Raw genomic sequence first — 27,606 nt, 5'->3', positions numbered from 1 at the left:
ACAGGAAAACTGGAGCACTCAACGGGCTTTGCTTGGTATGTGGGAAAGGAGGGCGCAGAAGCCGAAAGACAATGGCTTACCATGGCCGCATGCAAGCCGAATTCTGTTGCCCGGACCTGCGTCTGTGATCTCTAGCAGCAAAGCCACAGGCACTCAATATTAAGAGGCAAAATGCAACCTTGCACAGAAATCACATGTGCTATGTAATGTGAATAATGTTGGTCACCGTGAAAGAGTATAAGCATTGTTCTGTAAAATGTATCTTTTTAAAAACTTCTCTCCATTTTTCCATCCCTCCAGCAGCTGCAAATTCTTCAAGCCTCCCTCCTCCATCCCGAAGGCTATCTCAGATAAGGCATCGGAAAAAGAAGACGCGAGACGAGATGTTCGCAGAAATCATGGAATCCACCTGCAGTGACAGAGCTCATCTGAATGAGTGGAAGGACACGGTTTCAAAGTATAGGAAAGAAGCCAGTGAACATGAGGACAGGAGGGACCAACGTGAGGACAGGAGGGATGCTCGAGATGAGAGGTGGAGGCAAGAAGATCAGAGGAGGCAGGATGCAATGCTGGGGCTGCTGCGTGAGCAAACAGACATGCTCCGGCGTCTGGTGGAGCTTCAGGAACGGTAGCAGGATAACAGAGTGCCGCTACAGCCCCTGTATAACCCCCCTCCCCATGTTCCATAGCCTCCTCACCCAGACGTGTAAGAACGCGGGTGGGGGGGGAGGCTCCGTACACCTTCCCATTCCACCCCAGTGGACAGCCCAAGCAAAAGGCTGTCAATTTTTTAACCTTTTTTTAGTGGCCTTTTCCTTCCCACCTATCCTCCTCCCAAACCCCACCCGGGTTCCCTCCCTCTTTTTATAATCTATTAATAAAGAATAAATTATTTTTAAACGATAGTGACTTTATTTGGTTTGAAAGCAAGCTGGGGGAAGAGGGAGGGTGGGTTCCTTACAGAGAATGAGTCAATAAAGGGGGCGGGTTTTCATGAAGGAGAAACAAACAGATATTTCACACTGTAGCCTGGCCAGTCATGAAACTGGTTTTCAAAGCTTCTCTGATGCACAGCGCTTCCTGGTGTGCTCTTTTAATCGCCCTGGTGTCTGGCTGCGCGTAATCAGCAGCCAGGCGATTTGCCTCAGCCTCCCACCCCGCCATAAAGGTCTTGCCCTTACTTTCACAGAGATTGTGGCGCACACAGCAAGCAGAAATAACAATGGGGAGATTGGTTTGGCTGAGGTCTGAGCGAGTCAGTAACGATCGCCAGCGACCTTTTAAATGGCCAAATGCACATTCTACCACCATTCTGCACTTGCTCAGCCTGTAGTTGAACAGCTCCTGACTCCTGTCCAGGCTGCCTGTGTATGGCTTCATGAGCCATGGCATTAAGGGGTAGGCTGGGTCCCCAAGAATAACTATTGGCATTTCAACATCCCCAACAGTTATTTTCTGGTCCGGAAAGTAAGTCCCTTGCTGCAGCCCTTTAAACAGAGTAATGTTCCTGAAGACGCGGGTGTCATGAACCCTTCCCGGCCAGCCCACGTTGATGTTGATGAAACGTCCCTTGCGATCCACAAGTGCTTGCAGCACCATTGAAAAGTACCCCTTGCGGTTTATGTACTGGGTATCCTGGTGCTCCAGTGCCAAGATAGGGATATGGGTTCCATCTATCGCCCCACCACAGTTAGGGAATCCCATTGCAGCAAAGCCATCCACTATGACGTGCACATTTCCCAGAGTCACTACCTTTCGTAGCAGCACCTGAGTGATTGCTTTGGCTACTTGCATCACAGCAGCCCCCACAGTAGATTTGCCCACTCCAAATTGATTCCCGACTGACCGGTAGCTGTCTGGCGTTGCAAGCTTCCACAGGGCTATCGCCACTCGCTTCTCAACTGTGAGGGCTGCTCTCATCTTGGTATTCTGGCGTTTCAGGGCAGGGGACAGCAAGTCACAAAGTTCCATGAAAGTGCCCTTACGCATGCAAAAGTTCCGCAGCCACTGGGAATCATCCCACACCTGCAACACTATGCAGTCCCACCAGTCTGTGCTTGTTTCCCTTGCCCAGAATCGGCGTTCCATGGATAGAACCTGCCCCATTAACAACATGATCTCCAAAGCACCGGGGCCCGTGGTTTGACAGAATTCTGTGTCCGTGTCCATGTCCTCATCACGCTTGTCGCTGCGCTGCCGCCGCCGCTGCTGCCTCCTCGCCTCGTTTTTCTGGTCCTGGTTCAGCATAAACTCCACGAGAACGCGCAAGGTGTTTACAATGTTCATGACTGCTGTCTTGAGCTGAGCGGGCTCCATGCTTGCCGTGGTATGGAGTCTGCAGTGTTTACCCAGGAAAAAAGGCGCGAAATGGTTGTCTGCCGTCCGTTGCTTTTATGCAGGGAGGGAGGGAGGGGTGAGGCTGTACCCAGAACCATCTGCGACAATGTTTTTTGTCCCATCAGGCACTGGGATCTCAACCCAGAATTCCAATGGGCGGGGGAGACTGCGGGAACTATGGGATAGCTACCCACAGTGCAACGCTCCAGAAATCGACGTTAGCCCCGGAACATGGACGCACACCGCCGAATTAATGTGCTTAGTGTGGCCGCATACATTCGACTTTATACAATCTGTTTCCCAAATTGGAATTATATAAATTCGGATTAATCCCGTAGTGTAGACATACCCTATGAGTTGTTTCTGGTAGGAGGAGAAAATGGTGATGAAGTCAGGTATTTCTTTGATGCAATCCTGTTTATTTACAAATAATGCACACAAAGTCCAGGCTGTATCCCTGACCACAGTATGAATCAAACAACTGGAGGCAATTTCCTTGCTTAGAATTCTAAGTCTCTTTCCAGCCAGCATGCTGTCCAGAAAGCTCTCTCTCTTTCTCTCAGCTCTCTCTCTGTGTTGTGTCCAGCCTTGGCTGTCTGCCTCTTTCTGACTGCTTCAACTCACACAGGGTTTGTGTACACTGCAATAAAACAACTGCAGCCGGGCTGTGGGGCTATAAAACTTCACTGTAGACGTCTGGGCTCTGGCTGGAGCCCAGACTCTGAGATCCCATGATGGAGGAGGGACCCAGAGCCTGGGCCCAACCCAAGTATCTACACTGCAATTTTATAGCCCCACAGCTCAAACCCCACGAGCCTCAGTCAGCTGACTTGGGCCAGCCATGGTGTTTTATTGTAGTGTAGACATACCCACAGAGACACACATAACTGCAATCAAATCAGTCCCCAGTCCCTGTCTTTGCATTCTGTCTAGTCTTTGGGCAGTGGCTTCCATTGTTTCATCCATTACTAAACAAAGGGGCACTTCTGGTAATTTGTTTCCTCATAGCCTGAATGGAAGGAAGGAGGCCAGCATGTCCAACAGTTTGAGTGAGGTTTGTGATTGCCCACAGATCAAAGACAAGCTTGCTGGGAGGCAGCCAACCAATCTGCAGCATAACAACACTACTTCTAGAAAGATCTGACAAGTTTAGGGCTGCTTTCCACTTGCAGAGAGGCACAAAGTAGCTGGAGTATGGCCCGCAAGGGGAACATTTAACTCCAAATTTAGATCTCTGTGGAACATAAAAAGGAAGCCACTTTCAGTAATTTTAAAGTTCTGAACATTTAAAAATATCTATTTTGCACTTTCACATTAGAACTTTCCTAGACATTCTATTTTTCCTAAGGCCTTTTAAGGACACCCCATTTAGGGATACCATAGAGAGTTGCCAAAACTGTGCAGAGTTTGTAAGCTATACAAAACAAATAATTTCATATAAAGAAATCCACCAATTCAACAAGTAATGCCTTACTAAGAGACACCTCATTGAAAGATGGCTCAGTTAAAAATGGCTATGAAAGCCTCTAGGGCTGCCTACAGTTTACAATATCTCCCAATCATGGAGCTTACAATCTCTGCTGTAAAGCTTGTAAGATCCCCAACAGAATGGCTCTATATTTATTTATTTATTCATTCATTTATCAAACAAAGCAATTAAATGCAAAAAATCCCCCAAACATTAATGCAAATTAAAGCTGAGAAATTAAGCATTCAAAAAGTTAAGTTTGTTCCCCAACAACATTAATTTGACTATACTGCACCAATGCAATATTTTCTATTACACTTTTCCTTGCTTAATATACAAATAGGATATTAATTCAATGGAAAGATCCAGAGAACACCACATACCCTAAAACAAGGCTATGCCAATAAGGCATAATTGAGCCCTCAATTTGCATAGCAATGCTGCATTTATAATCCTGATGTAATTATTCTTCAATGGTCTGTTTTCATGAAATGGTTCTAAAGGGCTTTAAAAGTATGAGAAATGGCTTAGTTTCCAATTAGTCTTAATATTTAAATACTTTAATGCATGTTAATCATTTTAATTAGCATATTTGCTTGTTAGCTTCAATAACCTTGTTATCATTTAACAATTAAGCATGTGCTTAGCTACTTTACTAAACAGGGGTGGATATAAGCACATTTTAAATTGCTTTATTGAGATGGGGCCTTATAGCTGGAGCAACCTGTAGTTAAGAACACATAAGTGTCTGTTAAAAACTCCTATTTGAGCTTACAACTACTCAGTTTTTATCTTGGGAGTTGAAATTTTCAGGCTTTACTCTCTACAAAAGATTAATATTTTGAGGAAGTTTTAGTGAGGTTGTTCATTTGTTTCATACATCTTTGAGTACTAGGAGAGTGGGGGAAAACATACATTTGCCATTTAAAAAAAATATGATTGCAATTAAATTATATTGCATTCCTTGAGACATAGTATAACTAAAAACTGTATCCTAATGCATATGCACAAGAGAATACGGTTAAGGTTACCCATGGAACTTTCAAAAAAATGGCATGAATAATCGTAAAGTGTAACTGTGCATTCTTAATTGTAGTTGAATTATAATTCTGTAATATATCTGCTGTGTTATCGTACACACTTCGGTCTTGATTCAGCATTCCATTCCTATTGATCAAAATACTAAAACGTGTGGGTAAATCCACTGACTTCACTGGGACATAAGCATGGGCTCAAGTGCTTCGCTGATTAGTTATAGATTTAAGCACATATTTAAATTAGGGCTGTCGCTTAATTGCAGTTAACTCACGCGGCTAACCCCAAAAAATTAATCGTGATTAATCGCACTGTTAAACAATAGAATGCCAACTGAAATTTATTAAATATTTTGCATGTTTGTCTATATTTTTAATATATCTATTTCAATTACAACACAGACAACTGTGTTATTTTTGACTACAAATATTTGCACTGTAAACATGATAAACAAAAGAAATAGTATTTTTCAAGTCACCTCCAACAAGTATTGTAGTGCAATCTCTTTCTCATGAAAGTGCAACTTACAAATGTAGGTTTTTTTGTTACATAACTGCACTCAAAAACAAAATGATGCAAAACTTTAGAGCTACAAAGTCCACTCAGTCCTACTTCTTGTTCAGCCAATTGCTAAGAGAAATAAGTGTGTTTACATTTACGGGAGATAATGCTGCCCACTTCTTAATTATGTCACCAGAAAGTGAGAACAAGCATTTGCATGGCACTGTTGTAGCTGGCATTGCAAGATATGTATGTGCCAGATGCACTAAAGATTCATATGCCTCTTCATACTTCGGCCATCGTTTCAGAGGACATGCTTTCATGCTGATGACGCTTGTTAAAAAAATAATCCGTTAATTAAATTTGTGACTGAACTCCTTGGGGGAGAATTGTATGTCTCCTGCTCTTTTTTACCCGCAATCTGCCATATATTTCATGTTACAGCAGTCTCGGATGATGACCCAGGACATGTTTGTTTTAAGAACACTTTCACTGCAAATTTGACAAAATGCAAAGAAGATACCAATGTGAAATTTCTACAGATAGCTACAGCATTCGAACCAAGATTTAAGAATCTGAAGTGCCTTCCAAAATCTGAGAGGGACGAGGTGTGGAGCACGCTTTCAGAAGCCTTAAAAGAGCAAGACTCTGATACGGAAACTACAGAATCCAAACGACCAAAAAAGAAAATCAATCTTCTGCTGGTGGCATCTGACTCATGATGAAAATGAACAGGCGTTGGTCTACACTGCTTTGGATGGTTATCAAGCAGAACCTGTCATCAGCATGTCCCCTGGAATGGTGGTTGAAGTATGAAGGGACATATGAATCTTTAGTGAATCTGGCATGTAAATATCTTGTGACACTAGCTATAACAGTGCCATGCAAATGCGTGTTCTCACTTTCAGGTGATGTAAACAAGAAGCAGGCAGCATAGCTCAGTGGTATGAGCATTGGCCTGCTAAACCCAGGGTTGTGAGCTCAATCCTTGAGGGGGCCACTTAGGGATCTGGGACAAAAATCAGTACTTGGTCCTGCTAGTGAAGGCAGTGAGCTGGACTCAATGACCTTTCAGGGTCCCTTCCAGTTCTATGAGATAGATATATCTCCATATATTATCTTCTGCAAATGTAAACGAACTTGTCTGTCTGAGCAATTGGCTGAACAAGAAATAGGACTGATTGGACTTGTAGGCTCTGAAGTTTTACATTGTTTTATTTTTGAACGCAGGTTATTTTTGTACATAATTCTACATTTGTAAGTTCAACTTTCATGATAAAGAGATAGCACTACAGTACTTGAATTAGGTGTACACTTTGTATTCTGTGTTGTAATTGAAATCAATATATTTGCAAATGTAGAAAATGTCCATAAATATTTAATAAATGGTATTCTATTATTGTTTAACAGTGCAATTAATTGTGCAATTAATATTTTTAATTGCGCGATTAATCACGATTAATTTTTTTAATCACTTAGCAGCTCTAATTTAAATGCTTTGTTGAACTGGAACCTTTATGCTAGTACAATTCTCACTGAACTGGACACACCTGGAGTGGGTACAAAACAATTTATAGTCATCCCAACGTGACCTCTTGCTGAGAACAGACATTATAAACACAACAGAATGGCTATTAACATTTTAAACTAACAGGACCAGATTCTAATCTCACACAGAGATAAATTGGAAAAAATTCCACTGAAATCATTGGCTTTCTACATGTAAAGATGATATGTGAGCTCTGGTTTACACTACAAACTTATGTCGGAATAACTCGTCGTTCAGGGATGTGGAAAATCACAGTTATACTGACCTAACTCCCAGTGTAGACAGTGCTATGTTGATGGGTGGACTTCTCCCCTCAATATAGCTACCGCCTCTCGGGGAGGTGCATTATCTATGCCAATGGGAGAAGCTCACCCATCGACATAGGTAGCATTTTCATTAAGTGCTGCAGTGGTGCAGCAACTATAGACAAGTCCTGAATCGAGCCAATTCTGTGATGCTAAAATGGAATACCGGCCCCAAATTTGGTTTTCAGCACTTCCACTCACCCTCCAGTTATGCCAACAGAATTGTTCATCTTTTAATGAGTCACAGGACTTCCAAAGTTTTACTTTGTTTATATTTATTCATTGTTACAGAATGAACAATGCTTTGAGCAGGGGATTGAACTAGATGACCTCCTGAGACCCTTTCCAACCCTGATATTCTATGAATAATAATTCAGAAGTCAATGTGCATACATTTTTAAAATATTTGAGTAATTTGCTATGCCATGCTTTATATTCTTCACGTTGAAAAAGTTTGTTTTAAACAAGTATCTTCAAAACGTGCCCATTGCTACATTTTTATACTTGTAAAAATAAAAAATGATTAATAAAAAACGTTGTGAAATGAACTGTAGTATTAGAATCAGAAGGATAACCATAATAAATATTTAACATGCACAAACAGGCCTGGAAGGAATATTGCATTAATAATATAAGTTCTTGAGGAATAAATCTTGGCCTTACTCTGTTTGAATTACAAATTCAAATAGGCCATTCAGAATTCCATCTCAGGTTCTCATTAATTTGACACTATGCATCTTTTAAAACCAAGATTATGATAACTATGTCATTAGAAGCATAATATTAATTCCTAATTACTTCTACTTATCAGTAATTTTCTTTTTTTTTTGGCTCTCTCTATACAGATCTAAAGCCTCAGAGAATGCAAGCTGGTATTGCACTGCCCACTGAGCACTGTGCACTACTTCCCAACATTAGCAGTCTCTCTAGTAAGCCACTGATGAATTAGTTTGCATGCCTTTCAAATATTTCAGAAGGGTACAGGAAGGTAGTTTATTAAAATGAGTCAGAAAAGAAGTTTTCCTTAATAATTAAATTGTTTTCTTTTTAAGTTTCTTTCTTTAACAGCAATAATTGAGCAATGTGTTTTGCTATAGGACATAATCATGTCTTAATTACTTTGTATACATTAATCAATGTTGAACTGTTAATTCAGTATAAGATTCAACAACATACAGAATAATTTACAATTCTCTCTCATATCAAAATACAATTTAATCTCTTTGGCTTGTCAATTCATTTTTGTATAAGTATAGTTATAAATTATTATTTTTAATTTGCAGTTAAATATAATTAAACATTTTTATTGTCCACATTTCATACTCTTTCTTTTTCAGAGACAGTTATCTATGGAAATCTAGCTCTATTAAAGTTGTTTAAAGTGTCAAAGTAACAACTAGGTAATGTAAAACTTGTAAAGTTATTGACCAAACTACAGAGCAAGTAGTTAGCCTCTCTTTGAACTCCTATAATGTGTATAATATATACAAATATTCACAAGTAAATTAGACCTTGAACAGAAATAAATATCCTTGACAAAGTTTTCTGAGGTATGTAACATAACTCTAGGCATCTGATTTTTTGTGTGTGCACTTTTTTTAAAGTGCTTTTAATGTTATCAGGTGAATTAAGATTAGTGTACTTTCAACTATTAACCACAATATGCCTCCATTATTGATAGGAATGGTATCTTTACTAGTAAACATTATCTGGATATCTTGTACAATGCTGTACCGAGAGCCACCCGGGTCCTCTACGTGGCTCTGGGACATAACTCCATTTAAGTGATCGGATTGTTTCACTTTCCCAAAGTGGTAAACTTCTAGCAACTGCTTTGGATGGTGTTCATATGCAAAAAACTGTGATGCAATCTGGAGCAATAAGTATAATGTGAATCATAATTTCAGATTACTTAATGAAGACCTTATACATAATATTTGGGGTATTTTGGCACATTGTACTGTACAAGTTGAGGCCTCATCAGGGCCGGTGCAAGAATATTTTGCGCACTAGACCAAACTTCCACCTTGCGCCCCCCCCCCCGATGTCCAGCCCCCACCTTCCTACGGCCAAGTTCCCCCCAGGGGCCCAGATGTTCACAAAGAACAGGGGCCATGGGGGGGGGGCTGCAAAGAGGGGGGTTGTATGGGGGTCTTCCGGGGGTGAAGGTGGCAGAGAGGGGGGTGCATGGGATTGTTGCAGGGGGTGGAGGTGGCCAAGAGGTGGAGGGGGCAGGGGTGTAGTGGCAGGGAAGAGATTGCACAGAGGCAAAAGGGGCTCAGTGCAAGGGGGTGAAGGTGGCAGGGAGGAGTTTGCACAAGGAAGGAGTGGGCAGCCTTGTGCTCCACTGTTTAAAAAAAAAAAAATGTTTGGGGCACTGCTTTTTGGCGCCCCCAACCACTTGGCACCCTAGGCGGCCGCCTAGTCCGCCTAGTGGTTGCACCGGCCCTGGGCCTCACTGATCTGAAAACTTATGAGAAGACACAGTATTATCAGGGAAGGAATTGCACTGTGTGAACCACCTTTCTCCCAATAGGAAAGCAGAAAAATAAACTGCTTGCTCCTTCTCTTTCTTTAGGGAGAAAATGTGGAAGGGGGGGGTGGAAGGGGAGGAGGAAGAATCCCCTTTGTCTTGGACTCCAAAAGAACCTAAGTAGTTTGAAGGGGCCCTAACAAGACCTATCAATTGCCATTCCTTTTTCCACAATGTGCAACTGGGCCAGTCAGCCTTCAGATTTATCTTGATATGCATCTGGTAGACAGGCTCTGCTTCTCCAGAAATAAGGGATTCTCGTGGTTTTATTGTTCATATTTGTGCTCTTTGTTCCTCTTTGGCAGTTTTATATATGCCACCATTTCACAGCTGTTGCTTACACTGAAATGTGGAGATGTTCCTGGGAATTTTGTGACTCAGGGCTGCTGTGGCATTGCTGACTGCTATGGTGCAGGCACTATGAGAGAATTAAGTAAGTTAGTCCCAATTATTTCAGGAAGAAAATTAAAGTATTTAGGGATGCCATATTTCTGTCTGGATATCTGTGTGCACAATACCAACGAGAATTGAACTGCAGACATTGGGAGGCAGCTGCCTGAACAGAACATTAGAGGGATTCAAAATTGAGGGCCTCATTCTCCGTTCAGTTACACCAGTTTTACATTGCTGAAACACTATTGGCTTTGATGGAGTTACACTTGTGTAAAACTGGTGAAGTGAGTGGAGAATCAAGCCCTGGATTTTTAGAAATTAAAATAATTAGAGAATTACCAGTTGAGATGTCTTTAACAGTAAGCTCCCTAATAGACAAGACCTAGAAATGATATCAAGGAGGTTTTTCTGTTTATGAATTCCCATTAGCACATGTACTGGACTATGTGGAGAGAAAGTTCCTTTAAGTAAATTTTCAACAGTAGGTCTTCCAAATAATGCAGATTTAAATGCTCTCTTTCTTCATATAAGCTAACAAGACCTCATCAATTTGGACAACACTGTAGCAAAAGTGAATATGCCAAATGACATGGACATGAATAGATACAGTTTTCCCTTTAACTGCAAGCTATGGGAACAATTTGACATAGCTTGGAAAGGAAATGTAGTATTCTTGATCTGTTGAGACATTTCTTAAATAAGAAAAGGAATATATTCTGTACATAATCTTGTTTATATTATATAAACTCAAAAAGGTCTGAAACCACCTATCATTGTAGGCACTACATGAATAAAATACCTGGATGATGTTTTGAGTGTCATACTGGAATTATGATCCTATGTCTGAATAAATTTCTCTTTATTTTTAATATACATTCCCTGGCATGGAAGATAGGGGGAAAAAAAAAAGAGAAAAATCTTTGTTTTTTCTGTCAGATACCACTTTTTTGTATAACACTTAGAATGCTATGGTCTGATACAGCAGGAGAAAGGGAAATGTTTAATGGCAAGTTTTCTTTATCTGTTGCTTAAGTTGTTGAAGGAGGAAATGTGTTGTCCTCGGTTCTGCAGTGTTAGAAAAACACATACTGACTCCAGGACATCAAAATGCCTGAAGAATTGGATTGCTGGACTGAGAACCCATCTATTCCTGATGAAAAAGCTGGACTGAGAAGGCAGGTTGTTCCATTTGAAATCAACCCTTAAGAGCTTTTTTCAAGGGATTGTCAGATAACTTAGTCCCACTAAAAAGGGCATGATACTACCGTTATCAAGATATTGTGACAGTTCAGGATCTTATATTTCAGATTTTTGTTGGTGGTGGTCTCTTTGGCTACAAGTAATAATGGCCTGCATAGTATCAGTCAAAGTTATGTTGTCTGAATCCAATTTGGCCATGGAATCAAGAAATTTTTTTTGATGTTTTTTGTTTTTATTGAAGGAATGCAATAGTTAGGCAGTGGGAAAAGGTCACCATTTCTACTGCTAGTCACTACTGACCCAGTCAACGACCACCTTGAAGGGACAGAAGAATGTCTTCTGCCAACGCAGAAGTTACTTGTGGCAGACTAGAACAGCCGGGCAGCTGTGTGAGAAGCTTCTCTTGCTCTAAAACGAACTGCCCAGTTTGTAAAGAGCCTAGCAGAATGAGTTCCTGTATTAATGGAGTGATCATATTCTGGAAACACATCATACTCCTTAGTTTGATGTGTGCATACGCAGTATTATATTAGTATGCAGATAATATTTTAATACTGCATTTGAGTGCTCTATAAATATGTTTTAAATGACTGGTTGGCCTAAATTGTTTATTTTTTAAAAAGTCACTTTAATGCAGATAATAAGGTGACAGCCTGGAGCCCCAAATCAGCAAAGCACTGAATTACATGAGTAATTTTGACCACATGAGTAGTCCCACTAAACTCAAAAGGGCTACTCATGTGTTTAAATGCTTTGCTGGACTGGGGCCATAATAGCAGTCTTCTTTTTATTCAAGAGCACTGCAACACAGTGTATCAACCTAGGGTTGCCAGTTTTGGTTCGATGTATTCCTGGAGGTTTCATCATAAGACATAAAGATTAATCTTTAATTAAAAATTAATCTTTAATTCCTGGAGGCTCCAAGACAATCTTGGAGGGTTGGCAACCCCGACCAGCAAGGTGAGGATTAAGGAGCTTCTCTGGATACAGGTAGCTACCCCCCTGTGCCTCTGCTGGGCATGCTCCCAATGGCCGGAGCATTCAAAAGAGAGCAGCGCAACTCAGTTTGGGCTGACTGTGGAGGACAGCAGTGGGGTGCAGCAGCCTACCACCAGGAAGCAATCAGGACTCCAAGCTACTGGGATCGAGCTTCATAGCCAAGCCACTGGAAGCCTGTTGACTGTGGTAGCTGAAGGTGAGGACTCACCATTGCCACCAGAGGAGATTCAGGACATGGATCAGAGCTGAATACAGTAGGGACATCGGAGGGACTGGAACAGGGGGTAGGAAGTGACCCAGGGAGCGCACTTATGGGTATCAGGCCCTAGTCCATATACAAGGACTACTGCTTCGAAGGGCCCTGGATCAGAACCTGGTGGGGTAGTGTGGGCCCGGGTTTCCTATCCCCTCCCCCCCACACACTCTCCCACCAGAGGGTGACACTACCCGAAATTATAGCCACTAGGCAAGACAACCTTTGGACCTAAACTGTGGTCCTAAACTGTAACTTCCAGGGAACTCGCCCCTTGGAATCTTGTTGCGACGTGTTACACTTTGGAATATTGCCATTAGGCAGTACTGCTATCCCAGAGCACACCATCAACCCCCCAACAAGCAAGTACAACATAGATAATGTCAGTGCATGCTTCCTGATTCCAACACGAGTCTGCCCTGATTTGGGGACCACCACTTAAGATTGTAAGGTAGTTTGTTATCCATCGGCCATTCAGTTCTTGAATTGCTGAAGCTGCCAATTAATGTGAACTTTATAGTGGTTTCTGTTAAGTGGATACCAGTTCACTAAGTATTGAGCTGGGAATGTGACTACCAACTCCTTTCATACAAGTCAACAAACAGTGGCATTATCTTTCAGTCACGGCATACGATTGTTCTAATCCTGCAAGCATATTGGAGTGAAATTTGAGTGAAAGGGACCCATGTGAAAGGTTAAGCAAATGAACGTGTTTGCAGAATCAGGGCCTTGATCTGTTTTCAGACCAGTGTCCTACAGATGAAAAACTATGAATGAATCACTATAAGGGAAATTAGTAAACTTGATTAGTTACCTTGATCTTGTGCTTTAAGTACTGGGACGTAGTCAGGCTTAACACAAATAACTTGGGTGAATTCTTCTTTGTAGTCATTCTTCATAAGTAAATTGGCTTCTTCTGTGTCAGTCTGTGAGTAGGGATTTGAACTTGGAACAACTTCTATTAGTTCATTATTAATATGGAATTCCATGCATGAAATTGGTTTCCTAAAATCCAGAAAGTGAGTTTTTTCAATGCATTCTGATGCTTACGCAGCTCTTTGCAAGAACACTCTATGTAATATAAAGTTATGGCATACTGTTGTGATTCCTCAATCTATTAAACCCCATTATAAAATAACTTATGTTTTTATAACAATATCTCTTTCAACAATGAAAATGATTGTCTGACAAAGATTGGCAATGACACAGTGGACTTATATTATGATTAGACACAATCTAATTATGCCTGGTCTGTGACCAAAAATATATATAGGAAGGCTAAATTCAGATTTGATTACTGTGTCCAGTTCTGAGTCCATGTTTTAAGAATGATGTGGACAAACTGGAGGGATTCCATAGGACAGCAACAAAAATGATAAGATTAGAAAACCTGACTTGTGAAATTAAACTAATGGGGCATGTGTAGTCTTGAAAAAAGCAGACTGAGGGGGGACCTGATAACAGTCTTCCAATACGTTAAGGGCTGTTATAAAGAGGACAGTGATCAATTGTTCTCCATGTCGACTGAAGGTAGAACAAGGAATAATCAGCTTAGTTGACAGCAAGGGAGATCTAGATTAGATATTAGAAAAATCTTTCTGACTATAAAGGTCGTTAAATACTGGAATAGTTTACCAAGGAAGGTTGTGGAAATCCCATCACTTGAGATTTTAAGAACAGGTTAAATGAATACCCATTAGGGATAGTCTAGGTTTACTTGGCCCTGCCTCAGTGAAGGCGATGACCTCTTGAGGTCCCTTCCAGTCCTATATTTTCTATGATTCCATACATCGGTGCTTTGAACTGAGTTACATCTACCTGTACTTACAACAGGTCTGAATTTGATTCAAGAATGGAAGTGTTCACATGAGACCTCATTATCACTGAATTTCAGTGTGTGGTACCTCAGATTTAGCTAGAAATATAAGAAAGAAGCGAGAAAGACGACATCTTTACTATATACTTTTATATCTTTCAATTTTCTATACTAGAGAAAATAACATATTACTAACACACTACCAGGCAATTTGTTGTCCCAAGTAAGGACAATGCAATGATGCTAGGGCCAAGTTCAAACATAATGTAAACAGGTGTGTGGCGGGGCCAGGCTACCCCGCCTTAACCCGGAAGGAGTTAAGCCCCAGGGACTGGCAGCGGAAGTCCCACCTCCCTGGGCGGACTGGGCATGCTCCAAGTGCTATAGGAGTATAAAGGGAGGGAGACCAGCTCATTCTGGGTGGGAGCCTGTAGGAGAAGGACCTGCCGGGGAAGCGCCTGTGGCGGACCAGCCACAGCCGTTGGCTGCACCAGGAAGAGACGCCGTCCACGGCCCGCCGGCACCCCGGCGGTTGGAGGAGACCCAGGGGACAACCGAATCCGCCGAGTATCAAGGACCCGACGACTCCTGGGAGACCCCAACGGAGAGCCTGGTAGGAAGGGACCCCAGGAGGGTGACAGAGTGGTACCTTTCCCCCCTGGGGAAACTCAGCGTGTTTTGGTCGGAACCCCGCACTGAGTTGGTGGAAAAGCACTACGCTACTGTTAGGGCCCTGGGTCGGGGCCTCCCTACTGGGGCTGTCGCACCCCAATGACAGACTGTGGCTGCTAGGCCATGCTACCCCCCAACCCGAGGGTTGCTTCCGGGACTCTGGCCGATAGGCCCTACTGCTCTGTAGCCGAGGGCTGTGTTACAGACTCCTACCATCAGACTGCGTCTCCTTGAGGAAAAGGGGACATCATAGACTCTGGCCGCTAGGCCATACTGCCCTGGACTTATGGGCTATTTGACGGACGGTGGCGGATAGTCCACGCCGCTCGCAACCTTAGGGGCGTGAACTGTCACACTGTGCAACACCGTGGACCTCATCACAGTTGCACCAAGTGCTCAATTTCACCCTAAATTTACATGCAAATATGATTAGGGGCTTTTGCCGAGATTAAATTCTATATGAAACAAATTGGAAATCTTGAATTATATTCAAAATAGTCTGCCAAAGGAAAAAAAAAAATCAAAGCTCCATTCCATGGAGTTTATCAAATGTGCACAGCCCTGATCAAAGTACATCTCAGCAGAAACCACTATTAAAATAGAATTAGGAGAGAAAAATGCATCAGATCTATTTCTTTTTAATTATAAATTTTAACAAAGCTTTATTTCTGTGTAATACTGTAAAAGAAAGCAATAAATAGGATCATTTGGAGTGAGAAAGGACATACCTGTAAACCCCATTGAAATATATTGGGCTAGAACACCACTTCGGGTTTGAACCCTCAAGATGCTGTGCACTCTAGTCTTAAACTAGCAAAGCACATGTTGAACTGTAAGCATGTAAGTAAGCCCAATGTAGTCAATAGGACTACTCACGTATTTACTGTTCAGCATATGCTTACGTACTTTCTGGATTGAGGCTAGCATGCTCAGCGCCTTATAGAACTGAGCCTTCAGTAAGGCCAGATTGGAAAACTGGTAAATATTTTGCCTTTAAAAATAGCCTGTTCTATGTAGGTAACCTTTATCATTTATTACTGTAGTTCGTGCTTTGAAGATAAAAAGCACTATATAAACTACTATTATTATTTATGAATGTATTTAGTTCCTTATGATATGGAAAATTTTCCCAAAGGACCTAAGAGACTTAGGATCCTAAGTCCCATTGTAAAAAGTGAGTTAGGCTTTTAGGAGCCTAAATCTCATTGGACGTCAATGGGATTTAGGCATCAGTCACTCAGATATTTTTGAAAATTTTACCCAAAAAAGAATTTTAAATTAGTCACAAATGAAAAATATTTACTCAAGTGTTTTGTTCTCATTTGTTGATACTTCGAAATCCATTCCAGCATGTCTTTACTAATCATTAATTACAAGTTTCCCAAATAGTATCAGCAGTATCCATAATACGTTTTAGTTCATTGCAGCACTTAAATATGGTGCCTTTGAAATTCCTAAGATAGACAAGTATCTTAACAATTTAATACTTTACTATTGCAAGCAACAGTCCAATTTAACTTACACTATTGCAACCTCTCCTCTGGAATTAGTAATTTAAGATCTGTTTATTTTAAATTAAAAAGAATTCACCTTAAGGAAAGCAGACAGGTTACAGTTCTCAATAATATCTACACATTACACACAAACTTTGTTTAAAAAACATTACAGTGGCAAAATCAAGCATTCTAAAGTTAGGAAATGCCAGAATTAAGGTTGCCCGCACAACTTGAATTCATGCCCACTATGTGTACATTATGATACAGTTTTTAATTACATGATCACAAGCTATTTTTTCCCCACAGTACTGCTGTCTCATACAGTGCACAGGACGGACGGGGCTCAATTCATGAAAAGCTATTTAATATTTTGTTTTATCCTCATTGTTCAATGGGCAGCCTGAAGCCTTATATACTGTACACTGTTCAAATCCTGCTCTGAATACAGAATTATTCATTTCCTCTTGGGTTCTTCTATGGTGCTCATCGCTATAGTATCCGAGTGCTTCACAAACTTTAGTTAATTTACCTTCACAACATCCCTGTGAGGTGAGGGAGTGGTATTTCACCCTTTTACAGAGGGGGAGCTAAGACACAGAAAGATTAAGGTAAAAAGTTTATAATAATTTTGAATGCACAATTTGAGATACTTAGAACATGATTTTTCAGCATACTTAGCATTACATAGCACTTTATATATTCAAAGCACATTTCCTCTGCACTTCACTTGCAACTGTAAGCCTGCAAATCAGACTAAGGGTCTCAAGTTGGGCACCCAGAAAACAAGGAACAGAATTGTTAACTACCTATGAAAAATTTGGTTTAAGTGACTTGCCTAGCATCAAACAGGAACTCTGTGGCACAGGCAGAAATAGAATCCATTTCCTCAGGAGAGCATTCAACTACCTTAACCATGACACTGTCCTTTCTCTTCCTGAAATCCCATTCCTCATTCACTCAAACCTTCCAACTTCGGCAACAAATTAGGCAAGGGTCATATAGACAACGTCCTCCTTCACTACATAATCCTGATTCCTTCCCAGAATAGATCCATCCTGTGCTCTCAATGGGGTAGGGGTTCTGAGCAAAAATAGTATGGGATTATGTAATTAAAGCCAGTACATATACACAAGGGGGCTAAATTAAGGTTGTATAGGCAACCTTAAAACTGGTATTTCCTAACTTTTGCGTGCTTGACTTTGCAAACTTAATAATGTTTAAATATAGGTTGTGTGTGTAATTTCCAAGGATTTTTTAAAAATCAAACTGAAAAGACAGAAATTCCATCATGTGGCACCCTACTGACACCCTTGCGGGTCATCAGCAGGGTTGGAACTTTTAGATCCACTGCACAGACCACTGCCACTTGAACTAATAAAGTAACTGATAGCATTAGTGAGTTGCCATCCTTCTGTAGACCAGCACTATAGGATGAAGAGACACAGAGTTTGACAGTGGGGTTCGAAGATATTTACTGGCAACAAAGGAATGGTGAGAAAAAGAAATCTTGAGTTCCATTCCAGGCTCTGGAGGGGACTGCTCTCTTGTGGACACAGACCTTCTGCCTGTTTTCCCCAAGCTTGTCTCAGTCTGCCCCACTGAACTCTGTCCCTGTCAAAGTAGACTCTTCTCCACCCTTGGTTCCTCCTCCCAGTCCCATTCTCCTTGCTGATCCAGTCCCAGTCTCTACTTCTCAGGCTTCATGTCCCAATCCCCTAGCCTAGTCAGTCCTAGTTTCCTCCTCCAGACTTTCCATCCAAGTCCCAGTCTATCCCCACAAATTCTCAGTCCCAGTTCCTTGCAAGCCAGCCCCATTTCTTCTCTCGTCTGATCTGTTACGTCCCTCCCCTCACCAGTTCTCAATCTAGTCTCTCTCTCTAGGCCACTTATCCAATATCACTCGCTATCCCCTCCCCTCCCTGGCTCCTTGTCCCAGTTTCTTTACCCAGCCAGTCCCTCTTCTATTCCCACATTCTGGTTCCTCATAAGATCTGTCTCTTCTGCCCACCACGATTTGCCAGTCCTAGTCTCCTTGTCCAGCCAATCCCAGTCTTCCCCCTCTTGACACAATCTACACATTTCCCTCCCCTCCCAGTCCACCTCTTGTCCCCCCTGCATTTGCATTAAGTATCTTCCTCTTGCCCACTGTTCACACGAGAGAGAGAGAGAGAGACACTCCCTGCTCTGTTCTGGTGCCCAACCACTCCTTGGCCCAGAGCAGGTGAGAGCAGCAATTACAGAGAGTGTCTATCTTCACAGTGCTGGGCTGTAGCATGCTCAGTCATTCTGTGAGAATGGTGCATGTGATTCAGGCCATGTCTACACTACCACTTACGTTGGCAAAACTTACATCACTTAGGGCTGTGAAAAAACCTCCAAACCCCTGAGTGACATAAGTTTTGCCACATAAGTGGTAGTATGCACAGCTCTATGCTGGGGGGGGGGGGGGGGAGGACTGACATAGCTACCACTGCTCGTGGAGGTGGTTTCATTATGTCAACAGGAGAGCTCTCTCCCATCGGCATAGAGCAGCTACACAAGTGATCTTACAACAGCATAGCTGCATCAGTACAACTGTGCCGCTGTAAACTAGCTAGTGTAGACATGGCCTTAGTCACAAATAGGAGCTGTGAGGGACTGGAACATGCTCACTGAGGATGTACTCTTCAGAGATTAGCTACTAAATTAAAAGAAGTCTCAGATTATTGAACACATGCAAACAGATTTTTCAAATGCTTATTGCTTTTCCAAATTTAAGCAGATATTCCTGGAAACAGTAAAAGGCATATCCCCCCATATGCCAAAGCACTATAGCTTCTCAAAGAAAAGGTCACCTGAATGTTTTTAACATTGCAAAAGAACTTATTTTTCCAACCTTGTCCTCAGAAATGGCTGAACCATTTCAACTGAAACTTTATAAAAAGACATCCAGGAAGGAAAATTTCAAATCCAGTGGCCAAAGTTTGGCAAAGTTATAGGCAACTGATATCAGGGTCTTATAATGGAAACCTTATGGGCAACCTTAATAATAGGCAGTGACCCAACTATAAGTAAAGATGCTGAATATCTAGTCACTGTTCTCTAGGTTAGAGTGGGTGGAAACATATCAGCATATACTGCGGTATACTTTGACAATTTACTGTTCCAAACTATGATTAAAAAAACCAAGTACAACAGTCCAGTAAAATAAGCATATTGTTGCTTAAATCCCTGAGCCATACTTCTTTACTGTTAGCCTAGCCCAGAATCAAACAATATTCCAGGAGCAGGTCTACCACTTATTTTACATAAAGACATCAGAACATTTTGAGTATTAGCTTCCATCCCATTCCTTACTAATCCTAATCTTTGCTTCCTGCAGCACACTGAACACAGATTTTCACTGAGCTGATGCCCAAGTAGCTACAAGTAAGAACCCCAGTAATGTGAAAGGGTAATTTCAATTATTCCTTATAATGTGCATTATTTGCATTTGTCAACATTAAATTGTATCTGACATTGTGCTGCCCATTCATCTAGCTTTCCTGAAGTCCCTGGAATTTCCTCACAGTATTCTTTAGTTTTCACAATCTGAAATAATTTGATGTTATCTGCCAGTTTACTCACCTCATTATTCACTGATGTCTCCACATAGTTAGTAAACATACTAAATAACCAATTCTAGGACAGCCGTTAGATACTCAATGTTAACCTTTGCCATATTGAAAATTCACATGTATTCCTGGTCCTTGTCTTCTGTCTATTAGCCAGTTTCTAGTCCACGACAGCACTTTACCTCTCATACCATGACTACTTAGTTTCCTAAATAGCCTCTTGTGGGGGATGTTCGGTGTTACTGCTGCATGTAATATTTTGCTCTGTACAGGGTGCTATCTTAAAATACCAAAATGATTTAGGTCACCATTGTTTGTTACTTACACTAAACAACTCTGCAAAGCACATAAATCACAAGTTGATCCTCTGTTCTTAATTATAACTCATCATTGTGATACCAATTAATCTTTCCAGTGGTATCTAGGCCAAATCAAGATTTATTAAAAATTAGAAATGAAACTGTCAAACACTTCAAATTTGAAGACTAATACAGCCACCGATTTCCTCAGCTTTATCAGGGCTGCATAAATTAATGCAAAAGTATAAACAGTTGCTGTACATAATATTTTTGGTGAAAAGTAAAGGCCATTTGGTCTTAAGGCTTCTCCCTACTTAGTATTTAATTTCCCCTGACACGGCTTCTAATTGATTCTTAAATCACTCACTGCTGTTACCTCAACTGCCCTGCCTTTGTATAAAAGGTGCTTTGAGAGTTTATTTTCTGATTATTTCTTTTTCAATTTGTGTTTATTGGTCTGTACAATGGTTTGGCTGGTAGCAGCACATGTTACCAAGTGAGGGGCATGGGGTCACTAAAACCTCATAAGAATTATCACTCACTGTGAAGTAGAGATGATCAATAGATTATAGCTGATTCTCTTGTCTTGGTAAGAGGCATATTTTCTTTCCCGTAAATGGGATATCAATAAATTCATTCCTTAATTTATGTTTCCATCTAGCTCACTTTTGAGCAGACATGAACCACCTATCAAATTGCAGAAGTTTAGGCAGGAATACAGTTATCCTCAATCAACTTGAGGATTCTGAGAATGCCATAGCAATAAACAGCTGATAATACATATGGATGTTTCCTCATTCTAGGATCTTACAAATTTTTTTACTGTTTGGTTATAATTAAGAAGGCTTCAAGGGGTGTATCTGAATCACTGAATCATAGAATAGGACTGGAAGGGACCTCAAGAGGGATAGCTCAGTGGTTTGAGCATTGGCCTGCTAAGCCCTCAGGGTTGTAAGTTCAATCCTTGAGGGGGCCATTTAGGGAACTGGGGTAAAAGTGTGTCTGGGGATTGGTCCTGCTTTGACCAGGGGGTTGGACTAGATGATCTCCTGAGGTCCTTTCCAACCCTAATAGTCTATGAAATCTAGTCCAGTCCTCTGCACACTTGGCAGGACTAAATATTATCTAGACCATCCCTGACAGGAGTTGTCTAACCTGCTCTTAAAAATCTCCAATGACAGAGATTTCACAACCTCCCTAGGCAATTTATTCAGTACTTAACCACCCTGACAGTTAGGAATTATATTCCTAATGCCCAACCTAAACTGCCATGGCTGCAATTTAAGCCCATTGCTTCTTGTCTTACCCTCAGAGGTTAAAGAGAACAATTTTTCTCCCTCCTCCTTGTAACTGTTATCATGTCCCCCCTCAATCTTTTCTTCTCCAGACTAAACAAACCCAATTTTAAAAATCTTTCCTTATAGGTCATATTTTCGAGACCTTTAATCATTTTTGTTGCTCTTCTCTGGACATTCTCCAATTTGTCCACATCTTTCCTGAAATTTTGTGCCCAGAACTGGACACAATACTTCAGTTGAGGCCTAATCAGTGCGGAGTAGAGCAGAAAAATTACTTCTCATGTCTTGCTTACAATACTCCTGCTAATACATCCCAGAAGGATGTTTGGTTTTGGGCTTTTTTTTTTTTTTTTTTGCAACAATGTTACACTATTCACTCATATTTGGCTTATGACCCACTATGACCCCCAGATTCCTTTCTGTGGTACTCCTTCCTATACAGTCATTTCCCATTTTGTATGTGTGCAACTGTTCCTTCTTAAGTGGAGTAATTTGCATTTGTTCTTATTGAATTTCATCCTATTATCTTCAGACTATTTCTCCAGTTTGTCATAATACAGTTACCTACAGTTGTCCAAGGTAACTGTATTATGATTTAGAAACTGAATTAACATATGCAACCAGATCTTCAAAACATGCCTGTTTTCTCCAAAGCACTTTAGTTGAATGTACCCTACAGAGCAGCGTACATTCTTTTATTCCACCTCTATTCATACAGTAGGTGAGTCAATAAACCTTTTTAAAGTACTGTCAGACACTGCTACAAATGCACTAAGTGGAAATTATAAATATAATGTTGCTAAAAGCAATACCAAGTCCTTATTAAATAATAAACATACTAACTAACTAAAAAAAAATATATGTGCAAAGTATCAATTGAAAACAACATTCTGGCTAAATAATTATATACCAGCTCTGAAGTCATCACTTAGGAAAATTCCCAGTGACTTAATTTAAAGTAAATTCAAGTTTACATCTGCTCCTATGTTCCCCTACCAATTTTACAAGCACATTTTCCTATGTTTTTTAATTGTTTTCCTCTCTCCTGTTACTGTGCAAAAGACCCCACACAATGAACAAAGTACTGTCAATTGATTAACTAGCTATACAGAGGAAACAGGGAAGCTGACTATATATGAAGTGTACTCAAGTACCCAAAGTAAACAAACTGAAAAACTGAGATATACTTTTCCCTCCCTCTAATTCTTTAATTACAGTAATCTTAAACATTACTCATAACAATATTCAGTAACTCTTAATCAGGCAGAACTGTGATTTTAAGTTTGCCAGGACCCTTTGTTATAAGTGGTACAGGTAGAGGCACCTAAAGTTAAGGTTGCTTGACACATCCCATTATATGACCCTATTATCAGTTGCTTATAGCTTTGCCAAACTTAAACCATTTTACATTGGCGTAACTCCACTGGCTTCAATGGAGTCATTTCAAATTTACAATGCTGTGAGAGCAGAACGAGGCACTATTTATCTGTTTATTACAAAACATACTTTCCCTTTCAAATCCTATGCAAACTAAAAAGGCCACGTTACCAAAAAAGGAACTCTTTTTTCAAAGAACATGTTTTTCATATCTGATTTGCTATGCCAGACATTTTTATTGCTATTTCTTGACTAGTAGAATAATTTTTGTACATATCTCTAAAATGCAAGTTGAGCTCCACCACCACCCCCTGACATATTTTTAAAGATTTACAAAAAGCCTTTTTCTGAATAGGCTCATTCCAGTTTTCTGAGCTGTAACTGACTCTTAAAAAAAAAAAACCACACAACCCCACAAATCCTGACTCTTTCCTTTTATGGTCATGAACAGATTTCAAGGGCTTAGCTGAATGGCAGGAGGTATACTTTAGATCTCATTAGTCCATTATTTTTTCAAGTTAAGTAGGAAGCAGAAAATGCTCCATGTAAATACAGTGCAAGGTTTACCAAAAGTCTCAGGTAAATAAAAGTAAACTGCAAGATGTTAGTTAAGCCACAGATACTCTGTACTATTAACAAATCCTTTCTATACTCTTATTATAATTATTAATTTACGATTCAGGCATTATTCAGATGAGCATCAAGAAAATTAATTTTGATTGTAAATAAAGGGTACAGACTTCTCCAGGAAATCCTCTACATATAAACTTTGCTTCCATTGATCCAGGACTGAAATATCCATCATTTTTTGTGTGGAAACAACTGAAACTAGAACAGAGAAACAAATACAAATAGTTCAGAGAAAAGTCATGTTAAAATTAGTTTAATTTTTACAAGTAAGCCAAGCCCCTTCAAAGCCCAGCAATATTTAGCTAGTAGGCAATGAAGAAGCAATGCTCTCAGGCCATGTCTATACTACACAGCTAACTTGTCACTGCTGTGATCGACGCAGCAGCATCGATTTAGCGGGCCTAGTGAAGACATGCTAAGTCAATGGGAGAGCACTCTCCTGTCAATATCTGTAATCCACCTCAATGAGAGACAGAAGCTATGTCGCTAGCAGAGTGTCTCCCGTCAACATAGCACAGCATGGACACCGCTGTAAGTCAATCTAAGATACTTCGACTTAGTTACGTTACTTATGTAACTTAACTAGCATAACTTAGATCAACTTACAGCGTTAGTGTAGACCAGGCCTCAGTCTCCCTTGAAGAACTGTAAGAGGAAGTTAACTTGAAATAAATATGAAATTATAAACACTTTCATATTATCTACCTCTGTGCTTGGAACAGTCTCCTTCTTTGTGTGCACCAAACCTCTGTACCACCCTTCAAATCTCTCCACAAAACTTTTTCTTCACTTTATCTTCTATCACTACTTCTATCACTACTCTCCTTTTCAGAAATGTCTGTGTCCCACTTGTACCTGATCCTTATCGGTTATGCTGTATCTGCCACACACACCCCTCTACCTCGATATAACGCTGTCCTTGGGAGCCAAAAAATCTTACTGCGTTATAGGTGAAACTGCGTTATATCGAACTTGCTTTGATCCACAGTGTGCAGCCCCCCTCCCCTGAGCACTGCTTTACCGCGTTTTTTTATTTATATATATATACACACACACACACACATAAATACACATATACACCCCCCCCCACACACACACTTAATAAGAAATGTCTATTTACTTGTTACTTCAGCAGTGTATGCATATTATCTTCACAGCTGGTGTGAGTTAGCATACTGGAAGTAATTGTTGCAACCAGGATCGTCAGTTCTTGTATCCCAGCTACCAGTTTTTCACTAGGTTCAAAATGAATCTGAATAGAAAATTAAAAATAAATAGAACACCTCTTTTCCATGGCCTCCTGTACTTATCATCAGCAAAGACTCCAGTATGATGGTAATTCTCATCTTGATGTAAACAGGGAGGAACACGAAATGATAACCGATCAATAGAAAACTTCTGCCTTGCCACATTCTGCACAAGAAAAATAGTAATATAATTATCAGCTAGATTGTTCCACCTTTACTCCTGCTGAATAGTACCTTCCTTCTCAAACAATCCTATTGATTTTAATGAGCTATTCAAGGATTAAGGTGATACTTACTGTGAGTAATAGTGGAGCAATCTGGCCCTGTCAAGGCTGCTTCCCCACTTTGAACTTTAGGGTACAAATGTGGGGGCCTGCATGAAAACTTCTAAGCTTAACTACCAGCTTAGATCTGGTCCGCTGCCACCATCCCAAAGCTAGTTCCCTTCCCTGGGTAGCCTTGAGAGACCTTCACCAATTCCCTGCTGAATACAGATCCAAACCCCTTGGATCTTAAAACAAGGAGAAATTAACCATCCCCCCTCCTTCCTCCTACCAACTCCTGGTGGATCAAGATCCAACCCCCTTGGATCTAAAAACAAGGAAAAAATCAATCAGGTTTTTAAAAAGAAGGCTTTTAATTAAAGAAAAAAGGTAAAAATCATCTCTGTAAAATCATTATGGAAAATAACTTTACAGGGTAATCAAACTTAAAGAGCTCAGAGGACCCCCCTCTAACCTTAGGTTCATAGTACAGCAAACAGAGATAAACACTTTAGTAAAAGGTACATTTACAAGTTGAGAAAACAAAGTAAAACTAACACGCCTTGCCTGGCTGTTTACTTACAAGTTTGAAATATGAGACACTTGTTCAGAAAGATTTGGAGCACCTGGATTGATGTCTGGTCCCTCTCAGTCCCAAGAGCGAACAACTTCCCAAACAAAGAGCACAAACAAAAGCCTTCCCCCCCCCCCAGATTTGAAAGTATCTTGTCCCCTTATTGGTCCTTTGGGTCAGGTGTCAGCCAGGTTACCTTAGCTTCTTAACCCTTTACAGGTAAAAGGATTTTGGAGTCTCTGGCCAGGAGGGATTTTATAATACTGTACACAGGAGAGCTGTTACCCTTCTCTTTATAGTTATGACAGGCCCTAACAGAGGATCTTAATTTTACTGAGCCAGATTTTTAGCTCTTGATCTCCACTTGCGCACATGTAAAACTGCACTTATACTTAGGTGCACCTGCACTTTTGCATGTGCAATTGCCCATGAGTATACCAACACTTGTATATACCCACTGAACAATCTAACATGCACATCTGGAAGCTGGGTAGAGGCCATTGAAAATGAATCCTATTGTGTCTGTTGAAAATGCTTAGTTATTCACAAATGCCAGCACGAGGTCACAAAAATTCCCCAACAAATCCTATTATTTTCATCCAAAATAACAAAGTAAAACAGAGTAAGCATTTATATAAATTTTATTTATATAGACACAATTTAAAGTATTTTGTAGACCTGCTACTAATTCTACTTAAAATCCTCTGAAAAAATTCTAATACTTAATGGTCAGCCTGGCATCCTCAGTAACTCTTTATTTAGCACCAGATTCAATAAAGTATCTTCACAAACACTGTGCCACAGAAGCCCAAAAAGGAAAGCACAAACTTAAGGGGGGCAGGAAAGGAAGATATGGGGAGTGTGGTGGGGACAGGGAGAATAGGAAGAAAGGGATTCTACAATAGGAGCTTGGAGTGATGAGCAGGTGAATCACTGATAATTTGGGAGGCAGGGGGACACTGGAGACATCCAGGGTTCTGAGGGTAAGAGAGTGGTATGAGAGAGAAAGAAGCTCTGCACCGAAACAGGGAAGAATGCCAAGGAGGAGTCTAGAGATCCATATGTTTCTACATCTGTGTCCTCTACCCCACTAGAAATGTCTCGCCAAGCTTTTAGAAATGTCCCCCAACTTCAGGGTAGGCCCTCAGCCTCTTTGCTATGACACCTGATCTGATGGTCCAGCTGTGGTTCGTAAAGCCAGAACTCTCTGCTGACGAATCTGAGGTAGTCTGCTAACTGGGGTCCTGCAGAGAAACAGAGGTGGTAGCTGCCCCCCTAATAGTCCTTCAGAAAGAGACCAGCTCTCCCATGAAGCCTGTCAGGAAGCAAAAAAAATATTCCAATATATACAAACAAATTTATTTAAAAAGGCACTGGCAGAAGTTGGTGAATATGATACTGATAAGCTATACAACCTCTTGTCCGGGTCAAAGTTCTATTTTTTGTCAGCCCCAAGAGCAGAAGACAAGAACTGGAAATTGAACCTGGGTCTGCAGCATGCTAGTGCAGACAGACTATTAACCACTAGCCCATACTAAGCAATTCATATTTAAGCCCATTGTTAAAACCACTACATTCACTGTAAAAGAAAATATGGTTAATGAAGTTCATGGCAGAAATCAAAGAAACAAGTACAATATGACAATACACGTTTGTCTTTCTGACAATTTGTGTCATCTTATGGTATAATTCCCCAAATGCTTTGCAAAGATCACCTACTTAGGTAAGCTACCAGATGGTAATTAAGTAGGAATTATTAGGAAAATAA

At 40.6% G+C, this 27,606-nt stretch overlaps 1 protein-coding gene across 1 annotated transcript in view; it reads right to left on the bottom strand.

The window, feature by feature from the left end:
* SHOC1 (shortage in chiasmata 1) overlaps positions 1–25,124 on the bottom strand; it is a 99,423-nt gene extending 74,299 nt beyond the window's left edge. Inside the window, exons 1-2 of the mRNA XM_054033164.1 lie at positions 25,038–25,124; positions 13,388–13,578 (exon numbers count right to left, since the gene is read on the bottom strand). Coding sequence (XP_053889139.1) covers positions 13,388–13,578; positions 25,038–25,048 — 202 coding nt within the window. The 5' untranslated portion in view covers positions 25,049–25,124. The remainder of the gene's footprint in view (positions 1–13,387; positions 13,579–25,037) is intronic.
* Between the last annotated feature and the right edge of the window lie 2,482 nt (positions 25,125–27,606).

This window comes from Malaclemys terrapin, chromosome 6 (assembly GCF_027887155.1).
Source record: "Malaclemys terrapin pileata isolate rMalTer1 chromosome 6, rMalTer1.hap1, whole genome shotgun sequence".
Lineage (NCBI taxonomy): Eukaryota > Metazoa > Chordata > Testudines > Emydidae > Malaclemys > Malaclemys terrapin.
Note: the sequence above shows the minus strand (reverse complement) of the source record. Positions and strands in the feature narration are given on the sequence as shown.